Raw genomic sequence first — 22043 nt, forward strand, 5'->3', positions numbered from 1 at the left:
CCGCGGCGAAGAACGGCGTGGCAAGGGTGCGAGATCATCGATCCGCATGGCGAGAGCATCCAGTCGATCTTCTCTGCTCAGAAGCTGGGAGTCTGCGGTAAAAGCTGGAGGCTGAGTGGTCATGGCGCTGAGATTTGGGTGCCGTGAGTAGTTCGCAACACGGCCTGCGAGGTCGGCGAGTTTGTTCAGTGGGACATCACCCACAGTCGCGAGGACAGGAATCACGTTTTGGGGCATGCGCTGGAGGAACCGCTCAAGCAGAATAGTGTCCTGCTGATCGGCGGAGTCTCCAAACAGCTGACGCATGCGATGGTGGAGCTGCGAAGGACATCTGTCGCCGAACTCTGCAGCGGTGAGAAGCTGTTGGAGTCTGGTACACTCTGATGGTGGCGCACGGTCCACGAGAGCCGCCTTCAAGGTGTCGAAAGGGCAGGCTGGGTCCGGTAAAGTGATGATCTTCGCTAATTCCTCAGCAATGTGAGGAGGCAGGTTGGACACGAGATGAAAGAATTTGGTCTCCTAGCTGGTGAAACGCCGCAACTGGAAATGCGCTTCAACCTGGAGCAGCCAGGCAAGAGGGTAGTTGGGGTAAAATGGCGGCAGCTTGACTTTTTAGAACGCTGCCTATGAAGGGCCGCTAATACGGTCATCCTGGTGCGATTCGCCGCCTGTAAGAAGGCCGGAAGAGCCAGCATAATCCATTTTGCAGGGTGAGGTTGCTTGTGAAAATTCGAGTCACAAAATCTGACATCCGGTGTCACCAAATCTGTCGGAGCTGCAGCGAGTAAGGACCAGCTCCGGCACTGTTGAGGTTAGAACTGGCTCGTTTTGTTGTTGTTGTTGTCCAAATATCTTATGGCACATACCCACAGAGGGGGATCGGCCAAGAATTGGGTAGCAAAAAAAATTTTTTTTGAAGTATACTTGCATAAGAAAACAAAAATTGATTTGAGGGATAGAGGAAAGGAAACAAAACGGGAAATAAGTGAAATATAAAATGAAAAGTGGTAACACTCACGGGAAATTGACACTGTAATTGTAGAACAAGTGATGTTTAAATATTTAGCAAGGCCAACGATTTGATTCCAGTAAAAAAATTTGCATGGCGGTAAAAACAGAGCTGTGACTGTGCCCAAGGATGGCGGCGCCAAATGATAACAATGTCGGGCTGCTTAAACTAAGGCCAAGCTGTTTCAATGGTTTTTCCATCAACTGTCTGCTCAACGTAGTGAAGCGGCGGTAAAACAATAAAAAAGTGATGTAATGTTTCTTGTTCACTGCAAAATGCGCAGACGGGAGACAGTGCCAAACCAGACTTGTAAAGATAGAAATTTAAAGGTGGGATACGGCATCGCAGCCTTGTTAGAGAAATCTCAACTTGCCGTGAATGACATAATTTTCTATTCTAAGAATAATGTAGATGCAGGTAGTCATCAGATCTTAAAAGATGTCCATTTTTCATATTTAATATAACGTTTCTCCGAAACCTCGCTGCGGCGATGTACGCTGTCGCCGGAAGGATAGATAATACGGGGTCATTGAGGGACTATTTTGCCAAACTGTCAGCATATTCATTTAAAGTCACATTGCTGTGGCCTGGTACCCATACCATATGTACAATTTTCAAATGTCTAGGGATCAGGGAGACAAAGGTTTTTACTATTGCAGAATCCACCGATGAAGAAAGGGATGAACACAATGATAGAGAGACGGAAATTACAGCAACTTTAGAAAAAGAGGAGTCTGATTTCCGTAAAGCAAGTACCACAGCCAGAAACTCCGCTTCAAAAATTGGGGTGAAGTCCGGAAGCCGGACAGAAAAAGACCAGTCTAAATGCGGACAATATATACCCACACCCGCCTTTTCATTACATTGAGATGCGTCAGTAGCTACTACTAAACTAACAGAAAGGCTTCCCAAATGATCTTCTAATAATACGTTTAGAATAACGGATGATAAGTCTTTAGCATTATTCGGGAATATGTCGTCAAAGACAATTTCAACAGATGAACCGATGGTTTGTATGGGTAGAATACTAGGAAAGGAAACATTTAAAGGGTCCAGCAAATTTTTGACCATAACCAGCGGGGTGTGAAATTTAGGCCAATGGACACCGAAAAGGGAGGTCGGTTGACAGCAAAAAATAGACATAGATCGGTGAAACTCTGATTCATATAACCTTAGGTACGCCTGAACATTTAGAATTTGTAATCTATATATCAAGGGAGGAATCCGGGCTTCAATATAGAGCACATTTTTGGCAACAAATTTTGGAAGTCCAAGACACAACCGAAGCGCTTCTCGCTCCAAGAGAACAAGCGGTCGAATTTTATAAGCTGCTGAACCAGAAAACAAGACTGAACCGAACTCTAAAATTGGACGCACATACATAACATAAATCATTAAAAGCACATCTTTCCGCATTCCAGACCGGGGACAACTAAATCTGCGCAACATTCTCACGGCCCGAGCCCCTTTCGTAGCAATATGGCTAATGCTTTATTTGCGCCGCTCGCTCTTCTGCGCCTCGTGGCCACTTCGTCCTTTTCGGGCGTCATGCCGCGGCTCGCGATCAAGCATGGCACGAGGGATGCTACAAGTACAAGGTCAGAGGTGACGGCTATTTATTACTGGTCGTGAATTCTGACGCCATTTCTCGATTAGGATGCCATTTTTACATCTTTTTGCTAGAATGGGCAGCATTTGCTGCTTGCTTTTTGGAGCACATCATTTTCAGGGACGGAAGCTGGTCAGCTGGTTCTAGCGTCTTCACTCTTGTCCTTTTAGTTTGTTTTGCATAAAACTAGAAAGGAATAATAAATGAACCTAAAATTAAAGACTTTAAAAGAATGAACACCATCGGTTGATAATAGCTTGTGCAGGCAAGGGCATGAGTTAGGGAGTCGTTTATGACTTCACTGGACTGAATGCTTACCTTTTGCAGGGAATTTGAGATTACCACATGAAATAATGACACATACAAAGCGCTACAGTGAAGAATTAGGTTCAGTATGGCTCGCTCCTACACATTGTGTGTTCACTAAAAAATGGCTATCGCAATACGACTGCTCAAGAACCCAGATTTCTTCCTATGGCAATATTCCTAAAGGAATAGTGAGATTTCAGCGTAGTTAGACCGAGTAGGACATGTGAAAGCGGTAGCGTAACGACGACGGGCATTGCGTAGCGCGAGAGAGTGCTGCAGCATAACTGAAGGAATAAAGCCAGTCTCGAGTATAGCACGACGTTAGCCAACTCGACGTGTTTCGACTGGACAGCGGGACTTTGCCCGCTAAAGCATGGTTGCAGGAGAAAGAGATCTTCTGTCTTGCAAATATACCGTTTTTGTGAAAAGAGGATGAAACTATTGAGTGTGATTTCATGTACTGCTGTGACGCAGCTTTTTCTGTGACATCCTCCTCTTAATAAGTAGTTTGCTCCTGACATCCAGGGCTTCAGGTATACCTTCAGATTTAAAATGACGACTGTATTTTATATGACCTTGTAATGGCGTTCGGTCTGCACAGTATATGGAGAAGCAATATGTCAGTGCATCACGCATTTCTTGACGCACGATTAGTCAGAGAATAATTTAAAGTCGCCATTGTAAGATATATTGAGGTTATCAAACTTGTGGAGCCAATACCTGACGTATTCCTCTGCACTAAAACCTTAAAGGCAATACAATAAATTTAGTCGTGTTGCGTCAGTGAAAAGCGGCGGACGTTGCGTACATATTGTATATTTTGAGTGCAATGAGAAATAAGAACGGCGATAGCTCCGTATTTCCGAACTCGCTTTCCACGAGGAATTCCTGGGTTCTAATCCAGGTCTCCCGTACGTTTTTTTTTTTCGTTGTTCTCTTGTACCAGACGCGTACGCCAGGAAAGCAGTGCTCTGGCAAATAGGTGAGGCACAAGGCAAATTTCTTTCGTAAGGTAGGATGGCTGGATGAGTGCTCTTGCACTGATAAACTCGGCCTTTCTCTGGTCCAATGAGGAAATAGTTATATATTTGCCCTTTCCCTATAAATGTTCTTGCCGCGTGTTTAAGCAACTCTCCAGCTAACTGAAAGTTTGAGATACAAGCCTGTTTCTTGGATTAGGATGCTAAATATCAAACGACAGTGATGTGCTCCCACGCAGTCGATGTTCTGATAATATCCCCCCCCACTGAAGGATCTAAATCTCTGTATAATGTAACAACGACTGCACGGCGAGGGGATTGAGTAAAATAGCTTTATCGCCCTCTGTACGCACATTATATCACTACCGAACAAAAACTACCAGCTTACACGTTTCGGAAAGTTTGATTTTTCACACGGTTTTCAAATTTACTGGAGCTGAAACACTGAGATGACATCGTGCCTGCCAGCTGTCTTTTCCTTTGGATGGAAATCTCTATGATGCATGCATGGTGGGATGACCGGATGCTTTCTATCACCATTTTGTCTTCCATCTGGTTACTTCAGGTTCCTTTTCATCTTCAAGGATTGCTCTGCTACCAATACTAAAACGTTTGATTACACCATATTTATCTGCGTTTGACTCCCTATTACTGTACAAGTGCTTTCTTCCTTTGATTTCATGGTGCTATGCTGCAGGATGTTGTAATACACGTTATAATTACGACAGCATCGAATCTGCTTTTAAACAGCGTATGATTGGAATACTAACAGATCAATCGCACGCACACAAGACTTAAGCAAACTGATGAGAGAGAGAGAGAGAGAAAACTTTATATAATGCAAAAAAGAGCAAACTGATGAAAAACAATACTTATATTCTTGATTCATATGCACATATGTTTTCTTCCGACTACTCTTCTTTATTATTTTTCACCATGATCCATTGGTCTTCCTTTACACGCGGAAAGGTGACAAGGCTCGATGCCCACCGGAAGCCCTTCCGTCTCCCCAGTTCCGCGCAGGCGAGTGGCCAAGTGCGCTATTTCAACTTCGGTCCTCGCCTGCACGTTCACTGCGGAGCTAACTTGTTAGCGAAATTTTATAGAGCAATCCACTTGGTTGCCCACGGCCTCCATCTGGGACTGTAGTTTGGTTCCTGTTTCTCTAATTACTTTTCTTTCTTGCAAATCAAGTTCCGTGCTTGGCGCCCAAATTCCTTACGCCGGTTTTCTCTCTACTCTTTCATGCCTACCGATCGTGCTCCCGAGGCTTCTCCTCGTTAGTCGAATCACATCGTCAGAACTCCTTACTCTGAGTGTACGAGTATACCTCCTACTGTGAAGCATCTCACATAGCACATAAATTTTAACTCTTTATTTTTACCATATCGCTCTGCGGTTTCCCAAAATGTTTTGCCCTTTTTCCATACTTTTACTACAGAAAATGCGTTCAACCAGGTCTTAGTAATCAATGATTGCATGTGACACTTTTTTCACTACATTTCTCCGAGTGTTCGCCCCTTATCGTGTATCTGCTTCACTGCCTTCTCGAGCACGTTGCACGCCCCAAACGTCTGATGAACCGCTTGCACAGCTTTCTGTTCTGCAAGCTGCACGACAGGTGTGTCTTTCCAGAACAATGATTGATCAGGGAAAATGAAACCAAGAACACAGTACATTTTCTCGAAAATATACCGTAATATCCCGAGTCGTCGTCCAACTTCCCGCCATCTGAAATTCAGAAAAAAATATTGGGGCGGATGTTTCGGCGACCAAACAAAGCAATTGGAAAGGCTAGAAATGTGAATTTTGGTTTCGACTGGCATGGCTTCACGAGAGATACACTCTGACATAATTATGGGATCTCATGTTGCTCGCAAGACTCATAAAACAATGTTTTATACTCCGCGAGATGCTCACTGCTTGGGTCACAGAAGGACAGCTCCAGAAGAGCGGTTCCTCCTCACGTAGAAAAACGCATCAATGCCAATGGCAGCAACAGAGACAGTGGGAACGCGGACCGCATAACTCCCGCTTAACTATAGAATCCTTTCAAAAGAAAGTGCCACCGATTGCACACACCTATACTAGGTCTGGCGCCATTAGGCAGGAGTTGTCCGGCAGTCGAATCGCGGCATTTGAATCGCGCTGCATATCGCGACCAGACTTCTTTGCCGTAAGCTTAAGGAAAAAAAGAAAGCTTACATTTGTTATCTCGATCGTTTCCTCTTTCCGCACGACTCTTCGTTAGATCTTAGGGTCGGCAAAATTCGCGAGTATGAGTCATCCTTTATTTTCGCGGTCGAGATATTCGGGTGAATGTTTTTCGCAAATTGCTAGGCCCGCAGTTGGTTTCTAGGGATGGGCGATCACTCGGAGGATTTTACATAATCAATATTGTGAATAAATAGGACTGGGAAATGAATTGAGAATGGACGATGACTCGGGATATTACGGTAGGTTGAGAGATATCAGATCAAACACGTTGTTTCGGACATGTATATGTTCATAAGAAATTCCTTGGAAAAAATGTATACCAATCTTGCGCCTTAATTGCAACATAGAAAAAAATGTAGTGAGGAACAACGCAACCAGGAGCGAGCAATGCATATATGCACTACTTCTATTACCCTCACAAATTCAGAGAGAAACAGAGGAAGAGAGTTTATTTTCAACAGTGGTGTATGCGAAAAGAAAAAAGTACGTCATTCTCGCACTGTCTCGACCGCTATGGACATATTTAAGTGGTCATATTGTTGTGTACCATTCAAATCTGTATTTGTTACAGCCGCTGGCATGCAGCCTTATCAATGTGATTGTAGTGAAACGATAGATTCTGTACTCTTTTTTTTTTTTGTTCATGCTCGTTGTAGCGAGATACAGCTTTATCATTTTCTTTGTCGCGAAAGATGCGCCTAGGTGTATCTCGAAGATTTAAGCCACTCGCATGTGTTTCTACAATGTTCCAGGTTATGCTAATCACCGTTAGCGGCTTCATATAGATGTTTTGTCGCCGCCTTTAAGTTGAGCGTTGACAGGTACGACGGGCATTCTGAGTTCACCGACCAGAGAGCACGTTTGTTGCTATCGCTGCCGCTGAGTTGTTTAGTTCTTTTGCGGCCGCAAATCAGTCCAATAAAGAGCTGATTTCAGCGCGATTACGCCTGTCTTCTCTTTTGGTGGCTACAGCCTTGTCACCATCACGCGACATCTGGTGGAGGTGCTCCCCTCTGTGTTCCGGTCTACCTCTTCAAGCGACCACAGCCCTGTTCCTATTACCTTGGGGGACTAGCCTACAGGCTACCGAACCAGCCAGCGACTTCATAGGCTCCAACCCTAACTCGGTCTACTGCTGTACCCCGCTTGAACCCGGAAGAACTTCTCAACATTAGCAATGGCCCAGTCTCCAGTACCGATTGCTTTCTAGCAGCCCCGACAGCCCCCAATTTTCAACAGCAACCCGAGAAAAGATCCAGAGAACTTGTTAAACGGCACTACACGAGTTCACGCATTTAACAATTGGGACGACGTCTTGCAACTCCGAAAGGTCTTCCTCGCTTTTGATGGAAAAGGGCGGATGTGGTACGAAAACCACGAGTTTTTGTTAACGACGTGGGAGAACTTCAAGAAGGAACTGGTGAAACAGTTCGCGACCGTGGTTAAGGAAAGAGCAGAACGGCTTCTTCAGACTAAAGTCCAGCTCCCCAATGAGTCTCTCCACGTTTACATCGAGGAAATGGAGCACCTCTTACGGCACGCTAACCCAGCCATGACGAAGGAGGAGAAAGTGAACTGTTAATGAGAGATGTGAAGGAATCGCGTTTTGCAGACCTTGCCAGAAACCCGCCGGAATCAGTGGCCGAATTCGAAAGAGAAGCACCATTCAGTAAGAAGGCTGTTGAGGCCGGCATGCGCCAGGACAGTCGACCACCTAAAACAGTGTATGCAAATCCCTACAACAGATCACCTGCAATCGAAGACAACCTGCGAGACCTTATCCGCGAGGTCGTCCGGGAAGAGCTGGGCCAGCTGCTTCCATCATCCCAACAACCTCAGGTAGCGACACTTGCGGACGTCATTCCTAAAGAGATTTAGCAGGCACTGGGCGTTCCTCAGGCAACGGCTCCGATGCAACAGCCCAGTGAGGTGAAGTACGCTGCCGCGTTACGCCGTCCTGAGCAGCGACGAGGCCCTTCAAGCCCACTTCGACGCAAGCAAACTCAACCTGAACGCCGCCACTTGGCCCCCGCCCTCCAAGTCTACGAACGACCATCAAGTCCCAGCAAATGCGAAGCCTGGAGGACTTTAACAATCGACCATTGTGCTGAGGCTGGACACATATTCCACCACTGTCCGTGCAGGCGTATTGGCCTACGTGGTTTCGCCATCGACGCTCCACGACCCCGTCCTGACGAGCGACCACAGGAAACGACGACTTCCTGCGAAGGGGCGAGCACGCATCGCCGAGTCATCTGTCACGCTCCCCATCGCCCTTCAGGTACCACTTTGCGTCGCCCGGGCCGAAGCTACGTGCAAGAAAGGTCCCCGAGCCCGCGCAGGGGAAACTAAAGAGAGCAACCATTGGAGGTGAGTTTGTTTGACGGCGAAAACACGTGCTATGGGGGACAAAAGTATTTGGACCACATGTCTGGCAATTTTTGTCTATAAGCACGATGTAAATGAAATTTGACCTTATTTATCTAACACACATGAAAGAACCAAAGGCCAACTTTCAAATTGACAAGTATGGTCCGAGACTGCTGGTTGATATGAAAGTAATGCGCTTCGGTTGCAGTTCGCGTGATGCACAGACTTTTGTCCCCGATAGTACATCCTCCGTTACGACGACGACACCGCTTTTACACCGATGCTCCGTATGAACACGTCCCAGGCGATAACGCGCCCAGACTTCAAAGGAACACCGCCGCGAAGCCACATCACAACAGCATGTCCCAGTCACGACTTCGACTTAGGATGAAGCCGAGATAGAACACCGAAGGCAGCATGCAATACACGAACAAGTGATCTCGAAGTTGCTGCCGACGGTCGTACGGTTACCGCTTTAAATGACACCAGAGCCGACTGTTTATTTATTTATTTATATACCCTCAGGGCCCGAAGGCATTAAAGAGGGGAGTGGGAAAGATACATTGTTACAGGGTACAGTGCAGCATAAAACAGCATAGGAGAAACAATAACACGGCGAAAAGTGATAAAAAAAAAGATTGGCGCAAAAAAAAAGCGGAAAAGCAGGTGAGACAAAAAAAACATTTCCGACAGTCAACAATGTCACCGAAAACGAACAAAAACAATTGACTACCATCTATAAATATAGATTACATTAGATATAGCATTTGCCGCCCAGCTCAAGAAAGTGAACCACTTGGGATCACCCGCTAATCCGCGCTTCTGGTGGCAACCTTATTACGCTGTCCGGATGATGCACCGCAAAAGTGACAGTGAATGGGCGTACTTATCCCACGAGCTTCGTGGTCGTACAGAACCGCTCGCGAGACGTCATTATAGGTATGGATTTTCTTAGTGAACATCGGGCGATTATCAACATGCGCTCACAGCTAATCAAGCTCTCGACGACACCATACCTGCTACGACGACATCGACGCATCACATCGCTCTCAACGTCCTTGAGGAGACTTAACCGTGCCGCTTCGATCAAGCGTCGTCGCCTGCGTGGGTAATACAGACATCGAAACCGCCGAAAGAGTTGTATGAAACAAGCAGTTGTTCTTGGAACGAGGACTAGACACCACAAGAGGTATCGCCCATCTCCGTGGAGGACATGCTGAGGTGCTGGTGATGAACTTCACCGAAGAATACCGGCAGCTTACCAAGGGCACGACGATCGCTTTTCTCGACGAGCTATCAGGACCCGAAAAGCCTTCGTCCTCCCCTCCCAGCCCACATCTGATTAACCCACCCGAGGAGATCAGCACAAGTTCGACATCAGTCCAGCACTGCCTCGGAGGAGACAAGACGAGATTCGCTCTGTTCTTGAAAGCTACAGAGAGTGCTTTTTGTCAGAATGGAAGATGCGACAATCTCTGTTGGCAAAGCACCGTATTATCACAGACGAATACGCCCGACCTCTTCGTCAAAGCCCCTATCGTGTATTGCCACGAGAATGCCATGCCATTCGCGAGCGAGTAAATGAAATGCTTCATGATGACGTAATCTAGCCATCGAACTGCCCATAGGCGGCTTTCGTCATTCTGGTGAAGAAAAACGAAACATTTCGTTTCTCCCTTGATTATCGCCGCTTGAATAGCATACGGAAGAAGGATGTCTACCCGCTCCCTCGCATCGACGATACCCTGGATCGGCTCTGCAACGCTAAGTATTTCTCGTTGATGCATCTGAAGAGCGGTTACAGGTAAATTGAGGTCAACGAAAGAGGCCGTGAGAAGACCGTGTTCATCCTACCTAACGGCCTCTTCGAGTTCAAGGTAATGCCATTCGTCCTCTGCTCACCACCGGCGATGTTCCTGCGGGTAATGGATACCGTTTTGGTTGGCTTGAAGTGGCAGATTTGCCTGGTATACTTAGACGATGTTGTGTCTTCTCCTCATGCTTTCAAGACCATCTGAAAAGACTTCAGACAGTGCTGGAAGGACTCAAATCATCAGGGCTAACACTGAAACCAGAGAATCGCCTCTGCCTACTAGGAGCTGCTGTCCTGGGCTATATTGTAAGCAAGGAAGAAGAAGAATTGGTAGTACTGAAAAACTCTGCTTGCGACGACGTGACGCAGAGTACAAGCCGGGAAACCATGTCTGAGTACGGACGCCGATTCGCCATCACGGACTAAGTGAATAGTTGTTACTTCTATACTTTGGGTCATACAAAATCTTTCGACGCGTCGGACAACTGGACTGTCAAGTCATTCCCGACGATGTGACAGCATCCCAATGACGACACGCGTACCCAGAAGTCGTACATATTGCACGTCAGAAGCCGTATGGCGCGCGTTAAAGAATTCATGATGTTTAAACTTTCTAATGTTTATGCGTATACCTTTCAGTGTTTATTTTTGAGAACATCGAGACGGCTGTTTTTTCAAGGGGGCAGTAATGCTGCGTACAATTCAAAACTGTATTTGTTACAGCCACTAGCATGCAGCCTTATCAGTGTTATTGTAGCGCACAGATCGATTCTGTACTCTTTGTTTGTTCATGCTCGTTGTCGCGAGACGCAGCTTTACGATTTTCTTTTGTCACGCAAGATGCGCCGAGATGTATCTCGAAGATTCCAGCTAGTCGCATGTGTTTCTACAATGTTCCAGGTTATGCTAGTCACCGTTAGCGGGTTTTATCTATATGTTTCGTCGCCGCCTTTAAATTGAGCGTTTACGGGTGCAACGGGCATTCTCAGTTCGACGACCAAAGCACGTTTGTTGCTATCGCCGCGTCCGAGTTGTTTAGTTCTTTTGCGGGCGCAAATGAACCGAAAAAAAAAAACGTGATTTCAGTGCGATTACGCCTCTCTTTCCTTATGGTGCCTAATGCCTTGTCACCACCACGTGACAATATATAGAGATATATAAACCAATAAAATTAAACTAGTAATACCGCTTTCTCCTTCGCAATTTTCTGCGCTTTATTATTTTGTTCTGTGTAGCAGATAAACACTGAATGTTACAGGTTATTTGTCTTTTCTTTTCACATACCGTGTCTTCTATTGGCTCCAAACGTTTCTTTCGAAGCAACATTCTGTAAATATTTAGCTGGCCGGCCGCTTCATGTGCTATTCAGTTTCTGTTTTAGTGGTGGTGAAACACAATTATTTAATAATAATCTTAAAGGAACACTAAAGACACGCAAATATTAATCAAAATCTAATAAACAACATTTGGTGACACTGTCGCTGCATATCGACAGCAAAAAATCCAATTATTGTTGAGATATCGCGATAAGAAAAAATGAGTTTTTTTTTTTTTCGTTCCCGCTGATCGAATTCAAACTGTTTATCCTACTACGTAGTGGGGTAGTATGACGCACACTATGACGCAAGAAGAGACTCCGTGATTGCTGGCGTGCGGGGAGCGGAGAATACTTTGCAGGTGCGTGATCAGTTATGATCTTCATTCGATACGCACTTAAGGTAGGCGCATCTGCTGCTCCGAGCTCGTATTTCAGGCGCCGCAGGTACAAAGCGATTGGATTGGAAAACATTTATTGTCAGCAATGAGCGATTTGTGGGCGCTACACTTAGATGGCCACAAGTCGATTGCTGTCGGCGATCTTTTCCGAGCACGCACGAAGTGCCTGAGCCGGAACATAACCGAAATTGAAGTGGACGCCTGTGGCACCACCAAGAATATTTTTATATTTGCCTTGCAGCATTTACGTTGCCTTTTCACCGTCGTTTACGTGTGATAAAAGCATGTTATCATATTCAAGACAAAACTTACTACCGTAAACGGGCAACGTAATTCGCATTTGTCAACCTCCGGGATCCCTCGCGCGTTACGTGATTTGTAGTTGCGAGTCTCGGCCGTTTCGACTGTGGTGGCGATACCTGTATTCATGTTCTTCCTCTTTACTACCTTATAACAGCTATATTTTCAGTAAGAGTGGCTTTTTTGTAACCAGGAGCTGGCATTCTATAGATGCAAGCCCATTTCATTTTTCTCTTTAGTGTCCCTTTAAGAACAGGCGTTTAAAAGATCCTGGTGCAAAGGGATGAGGGTGCGTTTCAGGGTCAAGTTTCAGAAGGCGAACAATAGGCCGCGTTGTGGTGGGAGAAGGTGTAAACGATGGACTGGAGAAGACTGTTGGAAGTGGGGTGTTGCCGGGCACCGCTTGACACATCCTCCGCCAAGACGACGACCATCCCAGCCAGGACAGGAGTGCTTTTGAGTGACGGGGATCGGAGATGGCCGAAAGAAAATGAAAGGTTTTATTTTTCATTTCAGCAAACAGATGACCCTTTGCTACCCAAGAAGATGAGTTTTACAGTGTTAATGTTTCCTAAAATCCTTAGATATTAGGCGGGCCAGGCAACGGGGCGGGGGGAGGGCGAGAGTTTCTCATAGATACGCCTCCGGCAGGAACTTGATTGAGGGAAAGGAGATCGTCTTGCGCGACCAACACGTGGGCGCATCAGACCCGACACGTGTGGGCGTGGCTCAAGAAGGCAGCATACCCGGAAGCTGTCCTTCTGTTCGCCACCCCGGAAATTTTGTGGGCTGCCATGAAAGAGAAGAAGGTCTCGTGGTGCTCGGCACGTGCAGATACCGGATATTGACCCTCTCCTGCTGATTGTTCGCTCAAGGAGTTGTTGGCGTGATTCCGAGGTAATTGCACCGGAGGTTAAAAGCTGTTAAGAGGATGGTTCGGGCTGGCTGTTTTCGCGACCCGCTGACGGCGTTCGCCGAACCACGGAGAGGCTCAGACTAATTTCTGCAAAATGCTATACCAGGTGCTTTGCCCTGGCACGTATCTTCATACTACACCGATCTGCTTCTGCTGGCACCCGACGTTGAAGAGATTCAAGGAATCCAAGAGACGTCCCCTCGTTCTGCTAAGCCGATCAGTTCCGGGTGACTTGACTTGGCAGCTGTGTCCAAGACTGGCTGGAGCCGATCTTAACAACTTGTATTAACAGTTACAGCACTGCCATGTAAAAGTGTACGACTACAAACGCCGTTTGACTTGCATATGAAGGAAATTGAATTGTATTCGGGGAATTTGTGAGCTTGACGTATGGATAAGTTTGGGTGCGCGGGGTAAAATCAGCTAAGCCCAATTTTTGGTGAGGGTCGTACTAGTGGACGGGGTGTTTGTAAACCCTGGTTTTGTCCACCGTCCAAAGAACAGGATTTTCCTCGTCTCCATCGCCCGACTGAAGGGTCTGAGTAGCGAAAGAAAGCGGGAGAGCCAGCTCATTGCCAGTGATGTCCATGTGGCCAGAGATCCGATGAATGGTGTGAGTGTGGTATATATGGCCGACCGAGTATGGTAGGGAACTTCTCTATTGAGAGATTCATTGGGAATGTCGGAGTGTGTGCGTGGGCTGTGTACGAAAACGATGGGGGATGGGGGGGGGGGGGGGGGGGAGAAATGTTTTATAGCATCGATGACGGGTGACCCCGTGTACTTGTAGGGCGAAAGTGCTGTGTGTGGTGGTGTACGGGCTTGTTGTGGAATTGTTTGCTGTATTGAAGGAAGGATTGAGGAAGACGGCTTCTGTGGAGCCAGCACTTTCCGTGGGGCTCGTGTCTACGTAGGCCACCAGCGTAGTGTCCATGTGTGATTTTTGGCTGTATGCATAAGCTTGGCGGGTGGTCTGCTTGTGTGCGCGTGTACGTGGATATGTTGCATGGGATGGCGGCGAGGCGGAGGTTGTGGGGTAAAGGAAGACTTCAGCGGGTCTGGGAAAAAGTTTTTTTCTATGTGTTCAGAGAAGAAATGCGCATTTTCTCTTTATTTTCGCTTTGTTTCTCGCTCATGTTTTCAGTACCATATTGGGATTCTTAAAACTAAGGTGGAACCCCTTGTAGAGGTAAAAGACAACGACCAAGACCACTTCGTGAGTTGCACTCAAGGGTATAGCTTATTAACCACCAGCGAAAAGGAGACTCAAATCATCTGCAAAAATGGTGCATGGAAACCACCGGCGCCTTGGTGCACTGAAGGTAAGGGAGCTGATTACAAAAAGATATTAATACTAGTCCTTTAGAGCCTTCACTGATTACGAAGCTTGACCGTAAAGCTTCGGCAGAAGTTTGTAATTTTCAATGAGTAACCGCGCGGCAACGCTAAGCGGCGTCTAAGGGTGTCGCGGACGTAGAAGTGCAGTGAGCAGTGAGCGACATCTTGACTGCTGGGTGCATCGTTTTAGTGCGAAAGAACTGCTGCACGAGATGCTAAATGTGAACACCGTTTGTGTGTCCTTGAAAGTGTGAGCAAAAGTGAAATGAAAATAGAAGACCGCTAGAGCATAGCGAATTCGAATGGCAGTATTTTTCGCGAGAAGAAATTAAGTACGAAACTTCGTAGGTGTATCGCCACGTTTTTTTCTTAAATATCGTACTCATTACATTGAAACAATGTTCTATGTACAGCTAGAAGCAATATGAAAGGGAACACGGGAGCTCGTGGCCTCCACTCTTTCAAATGCGGTGTCACCGACAGGTGATAAGAATCAGTGGTAAAGACGGATCCCAAGTAAGCTTGGTCAGCTTCTCTTTACGAGAATACCCTTGGGGCCACCCATTCTTGTCTTGCGTCGGTGGCAGCGCTTCGCAAAGCGCGGGGACCATGCGCTCCCGTGTTCCCTTTCATATTTCTTCTAGCTGTACATGAACTATGCACAGTATATGAGGAAAACAGTATCCGTAGCTCTCGCGCAGTTGACCACCCAGAGTGCTTTACCGCCTCTCTCTAGCGTTGTGCATTGCATGTTCTCGTCTTCAACTCCCATCCGTTAGAAATGCAATGGATCCAGACACACCTCAATTGAATGTACCTCTTAAGGTAGTTTCAGCCGTCCTAAATCTTTATAACGTGGTACCGCTAAGGTCTCTATCAGATTTCGGCGAGTTTTGCTTGAAGCCTTAGCTTGACGTCCTAGCCCAGAGCCGAAAGCGCAATAGGAACTTGGCTGTTTGCGCCCATGCTTTTCACTTGGCCAACTTAGCAAAAGTGGCTGCAATTTTTGCCGTATATTCTGCCTGTTGCTATGGATACGATGTGTGTAAGTGCCGCAGTATACCAGAACCTACTGTGTCGTAGCTGGCTGCCTTTCCGTCTACAGAGGAACCCGAGAAAAAGTGTCCTTATCTAGTGAGACCGAACAGCTAGAAAAGTGGAATCAGACCACGCCGCTTTGGTAAAAAACGGGACGGGCGAAGAGGGGTAGAGCCTTTACTTTCGACTCCGAGCAAAAACGTGTTAGCCAACATTGAAAGGTGTATGACGTAGTTCATGCCTCTTGACGCACTTTCTCAAAACCTATGACCACAAATGGTACCAACGAAAATGATATAAAAAAATAGGGCCAATTACACTTTCATGTATGACTGATGACAGAGCATGCTTTTTGCGTTTCACTGAACTACGTTACCCGTGATTATACTTCGAGACTCGTCATTTATGTCCCTTTCACTGTCGAATAAGCGTGACAGATACTGCGCCTTTTCTTTGCTGTCAGCTATTTTGAAACGCCGGTGATGCCTGCGCCGAATGAAAGGCGCCGCACGGACGCCTGGATTGGACGCCCGGCAGGGTCTGCTTCGTATAGGCGTGAATCGCTTGGTGAAGTCATCGGCCAGGACCGAACGTGACGTCATTATTGCAAACATATGCAGCTGCGCATGATACATGGAACAGCCTCGGGCTTAAACAGCATCGCTGTTAAAAATTTGGGACGCTGATGAATCTTTAAACCTTACGAAAAGCATTTGACTCAGTCGAAGCCTCAGTGGTCGCAAACATTGCCGCATCAAGGCATAGGTGATACATATCTTAAAGTGCCAGAATATATCTATCGCGGCTACATAGCAACCATATTTCTCCGTCCAGTAAGTAATAAAACATCCGTAAGGAAGGGTGTTAAGCAGAGACGCGATCTGTTCAGTACTGTTCACCGCTTACTTGGAAGATGTATTCAGAGACCTGAATTGCGAACAGTTAGGGATAGGGGCTGACGAAGAATATCGAAGTAGTTTTTTATTCGGTGATGACATTGCCTTGCTAAGTAACTCAGAAGAAAAAACTTAAATGATGATTAATGACCCATATACAGTAAAAGCAAAACCGAAGGCCTAAAATTAATACACAAAAGACTGAAGTAATGTTCAAGAGATTTGCAAGGAAACAGCAAGTTCCTGTGTGTAGCGAAGCGCTGAAAGTGGTAAGGGAAAACGACTACAGAGACAGGTAGTTACCGCAGATCAGGACCACAGAACTGAAATAACTAAAGAAAATGAGATATGGGTTGAATGGATTTGGCAAGTCCTCGAAGATCATGAAAGGCAGCATAAAATATCCCTTAAGAAGAAATTATTTAACAGCTGTATCTTCCAGGCACTCGATCACCTATGCGATAGAAATGTACAGGTTAATGACAAAGGTTTTACTGAAGTATAGGTCAACGCAGAGAGATATGGGGCACAAAGTTATAGATATAACCTTAAAAGACAGGAGAGAGCCGAGTGGGTCAAGGGAAAAACGGCAATGACTGATATTCGAGTCAAAATAAAGGAGAAAAAAAGGGCGGGGAATCTAAGGTGAAGGAGAAATAACCAATTGTCGCTAAGGATGACAGACTAGATTCCAAGGGAGGACGAGCGTAGCAGAGGGTGGCAGAAAGTTAGGTGAGAGGGTGAGATGCTGCTGGCACAGGACCAGACTAATTGCAGGGATATCGGAAAGTCCTTTACCGTGCAATGAGTCTAGTCAGGCTGATGATGACTGTTATGAGTATTGATATGATTGTGGTGATAGGGATGGTGGTAGTGGTTGTATCTATCGTTTTTGTGTGTTTCGTGCTGCAACCATGCGTAAATGGTGGCGCAGAAAGCACGTGGTGCTCGCGGGCAAGCGACCCAATGGGCACCCGCGTGCCGATGGGCAGTTCAGATTTGAAGAGATTCCTCCTACTAGCACGTGCAACAAATGGTCACTGGAAGTTCGGAGCAGACGTAGAGATGCCGTAGCTTAATCTCGAAGTCATTGGAGGTAGCTTGTAGCAGGTTCTAAGACCTGATTAAATTGGTTATTCTTCAGCTGGCTATTTTTCGTACACCAAGTGCGGAGTGCCTCGATAGACATCCGGTGACAATTTTCATTCTCAGATGGCAACATGTGAAAATGGGTGGCCAAGGAAACCATACACATGCATGCTTGAGTACATGCTTGCATGCTTGCTTTTTCTTCTACAACGAGAAGAAAAATAAAACTTTCAAAATAACTGCGCAGGTAGATAGAAGCAGGATGATATTATAAGTCGAGGTGAAAGCTGAGACCAAAGCGTATCACATTTCAATAATACGCACCGTGCCTCTTTCTTGTTTTGTCTTACGGCAATTTTCGAGTCAGCTGAGTTAAGGAGGCTCCCTTTGTCATTCCACCCAACGCATTTTTACCGCCAAAGGCAAGCTTTAGACAAACACCAGAAAACTATAATGTTAAAGAACGTTTGCACATTCAAAAGTGGCACAAAAACAGACCAATTTTGTTTTCGAATTCTGCTTAACCAGCGCAATTAAAGAACTCCAAGCGAATGAAACGAATCCCAGTCGCCTCGTAATGCTGCGAATTTTTCTTTCCTTCACCCCTTTATTAAACCCTTCGCTCACGGTGCACTTCGGGTGCCCACCCTGAGTGAGGCATCTACTGTGTATTTCGTTTGCTAATAGCAATACATCATTGTTAATGAACTTATTCACATATGTCTTCACTACGCTGTACAATACTGAAGGAGCTCTGGCTTACTACTTGCCATTGCTTAGAAATATGTGTCCACTTTTGTCCCGCTTCCTTCTGTGTGTCAGTATCGCTGCGTGATGAAGTTACAGAACGAAGGACCGTATATCGGCTACGGAGCGCAGCACAGTGCTAGCCCACTGCGACTAACTTCAGACTTGTCGACGGCTATTGGCCAAAGCAAGTGATCCCCCAGAGATTTGTAACGGTATTGCAGTTAAATTTAAGAGCTGGCCTTTCTGAACTCGAGTATGGGCTCGCCACTGATATTAGTAGTGTTAGTAGTAGCCACTGATATTAGTAGTGTTAAATGATGCGCAAAGAAAGCGTCACAGATCACCTTAACGGCACGATGCGGAGATCATTTTCCCGAGATTTTCTCCTCTAACAAGGCGGCAACAGACTGTGGAAGATCTTGTACCACCAGCAAAGCCGGTGGATATCCAGCGACACTAGGGATACAACCCCGCATCGATGGAGACTGAAACCTCTAGGACACACAAGGAACGAAGTAGATGTTGCATCGCCGTGAGGATTAGCTGATCGAAGGGGAGAGCTGCTCGTTGTCACAGTACCAGAGGCGCATTTGCGTCCCGCCCGAATACTATGAGACAGGATAGATGAAATGGGTGATCCCGTGCAGTATGAGGTCACCACTACAATGCTGTGCCCTCTTATGTGCCGACCACTGGATCAGCATGGGAAAAGAGCAATGGCAATGAATCCAAGGTACACCTGTAGGCGAACACTGGACCTGGCTTGGTAGACCCGAATCTCTGTATATCAGAGGATCCCGTGTTGGTGAGCTCTGCATGCATTGGTCCATGCGGACCAGGCCGGGTGTCGAACCGGAAGGGAATGCTAAACGAGAAAAAAAAAAGCACGAATTTTCGACCGGAGCTGGAACCGAATCGAACACGGAAATTTTTCGTCATCTTCCTTTTTGGTACTGAACAGGAACAAGTTACGGTTCGGGGCCCAGTTCCGGCCCACATTTGCTGTCAAATTGCCTTCATTATTTTCTCCTTTTTATCGCTGCTTGTAGCGCGCTCTTGTCGCTTATTTCCAAAGCACCACTCCATACCACTAACACTCAAACCATTATGAAAATTTGTTGCTGATAAAAATGATACGCCAGAAAAAAAAAAAAAAAAAACTGGCCAAAAAGGACAAAATTTCAATATAGCCTGTGCAAACTAAATAGACGAAAGAAATGCGAATCATAAAAGGTCGAGTGCTCAGCAGGCATTGGAATGAGTATTCTGGAAGGCCTTGGAGTGGAATAGCAATATTTTATGAATATATTTAAAATAGTGGAGTAGCAGTAGTTTGTATTTATAAATGAGGTAGTCATTTATAAGACAGTTTCATAGCATACCAGTGTTCCGAATAAAGGAAATGTCATTTTCTAAAGCTGTGAAGCGCGAGGAAATTCAATATTTTCTTCTGCGAAAAAACTCGAACAAATTACGCGATAGGCACAAGAACCTTCGTGCAAAAGCGATTACGTTCGCTGATGATATATTTAGACGCCCAACACACTCAGTTAAAACTGCCTACTCAATTGCACCACGGCATGTACACTTTTTATCGTCGCCGCTTGGTGCGAGAAGATGAGTATTCGGCGCTTACTGAGCGTCTAATTTTTTTGGTATAGCAATGCAGGGAAATGAAACTGAATGTGATGATACAAGGGAATAGGTAGACTGGATTCCTGCACCGCAATTACTGTAACACACCATCAGATATTTTATTTGCTCCGAAGTCCTGGCGGTGTCTGGTGCTGCACTTCTTGTTTCCATGCGGAAGAAGAGCTGCGTTTCCATCCACTCGAGAATTAAATAAGGAGAGATTAGCCGCTTAAGGTACCAATCTGACGTCATATTGAGCATAGCTGCTATCCTTCTAAGCACTAAGCACGTGACTGTGTTAACGAAACGCAATCATCCAACTGATTACGAATAATTTTGCTGCCTTTGCAGCATCTGTTAAGGAGACACAGGGAGGCGCTGAGGCTATGAGGCCCTCATAACGCTCGTCGGAACGTGATGGTACGTTCTGCGCACGCGCGATGGGGAAGTGCGTTCAACCTCCGTGTTTCGATTCTGGTCTTGTCTAAAATGTGGCTCGAAGCAACCACTGCATAATATCTAAAACCGAACAACGGAAACGGCAGATTTTATTAGTGGTGGTGGTAAAACCTTTGTTAGTAAGGAGCCTTGTATGCACATCCTACTCCTGGGTTGGATCGTAGGTCGCCAGTACTGCGGACGGTTGCCTGTTGCATTGTACTCCTATCCGCTCCAACAAATATATCCTCTTATTTCCGCGCATGCGCAGAACATGAGGTCACGTGTTGCCAAATGCCTGGTTGAGCCCGCGACGTACTGAAATCACTCTGCCGTCATCACGGTGTGATGTTATGTACCTTGTGATGGACGCATAATAAATAAAGCCCCGAACAGAAAGCCAGCGTATGGCAGCGAACGTGATTTGAAACCTCGGCGAATCGCTCAGGTCAACTCCCTCGGCCGCGTCGTTACGCAACTAAGCCATCGCCGCATTTTTTGTTTTCATAACTGGTCCTTATTACACCTGGGTATACACAAGTGCGATGGCATGCTGCGGCGATGGCTTCAGCATGTCATTAAACGTGTTAGACTGTGTGTCACAATCTTGATCAACTGCCATTCGTGCCCACAGCAAGACAATTCAGACAATTGCGCGTTAAAGACTCAATTCCAACGCTTGGCCGCATCCGCTTGGGCAGCCGTGCCAAGGCACACGAGTTAAAAGTTTTGGGATGGAGAGTTTGAGAAGGTTGAGGTTGTTCCGGGCTACAGTTGGGCTTCGCCTTGTGAGTTCTGCCTACATTTGCTCATGCCCCGTAGCGTCAGTAGCGTCCACAAATCAGGCATGTACACACAAACACGCGTTATAGTTAATAACCATGCTTGCTGTCACCACATAGAGTCTAGATCCGAGTCCTGTAGGAAAATGAAAAGCAGTCGTGAAACCTCCTTTTTACAACACTGGTTTCCGCACAATTGAACAATATCCTAAAGTGACCTGAGAGGGGCTCGATCATCTTTTCTTCAATGCTCTGCTTCAATGAAATGGCAGATCTGCACTGCCGGACTAGATCCTGAGCCTTCTGCACTCATTTCGGGGGAAATTCCAATCGTCTTACGCTGATTAATGGGCCAATCCACTGAGCTAAGCTCTGCCAACTTTTATCGAATGCAACGTGTAGGTGGCTGGTAGTGTGGTCTTTATTAGTATTTCTTTTCAGTTTAAAGCTTTGCATATTTAGGAATTTTCGAAACTGTCCGCTGGGTTTCCCAGTGTGCAATTTCTTATATTTAAATTGAATTCGCAGAAAAACGCCTGCGATCAGAAAAGTGGTTCTTGTTTCCTACTCGGAAAGTGCACCCAAACAAAAAATTACCTCCTTCGTGTACAGATTCTGCTGTTTTCATGATCCAGCTTCCGACATTAGTCCAATTATTCGTCTAATGCTCGGCTCCTTTTTTTTTTTTCCAGAGGTTTTAAAAAGGAACGGTCTAACAATACAAAGCTAATAGAGTAAACAAAAATGAAAGGAACAAATGAAAATAACTTGTAACTTTAAGTACCTGGAATGCGTAGCAGGTAACATATTATTTTGTTTTAGCTTGTTTCTGGTGCAA

At 46.0% G+C, this 22043-nt stretch overlaps 1 protein-coding gene across 4 annotated transcripts in view; it reads left to right on the forward strand.

The window, feature by feature from the left end:
- Positions 1-22043, forward strand: part of LOC146202230 (complement factor H-like) — a 277186-nt gene that overhangs the window by 157734 nt on the left and 97409 nt on the right. For 2 of the 4 annotated variants that reach the window (XM_084588027.1, XM_084588026.1), the window contains exon 14: positions 14384-14561. The exons of the other annotated variants lie outside the window; for them this stretch is intronic. In XM_084588027.1, the coding sequence (XP_084444153.1) occupies positions 14384-14561 (178 nt within the window). The remainder of the gene's footprint in view (positions 1-14383; positions 14562-22043) is intronic. 4 annotated transcript variants of the gene reach the window in all.

Source organism: Amblyomma maculatum, chromosome 1 (genome assembly GCF_055883805.1).
Source record: "Amblyomma maculatum isolate TAMU_Amacu chromosome 1, ASM5588380v1, whole genome shotgun sequence".
NCBI classification, from domain to species: Eukaryota; Metazoa; Arthropoda; class Arachnida; order Ixodida; family Ixodidae; genus Amblyomma; species Amblyomma maculatum.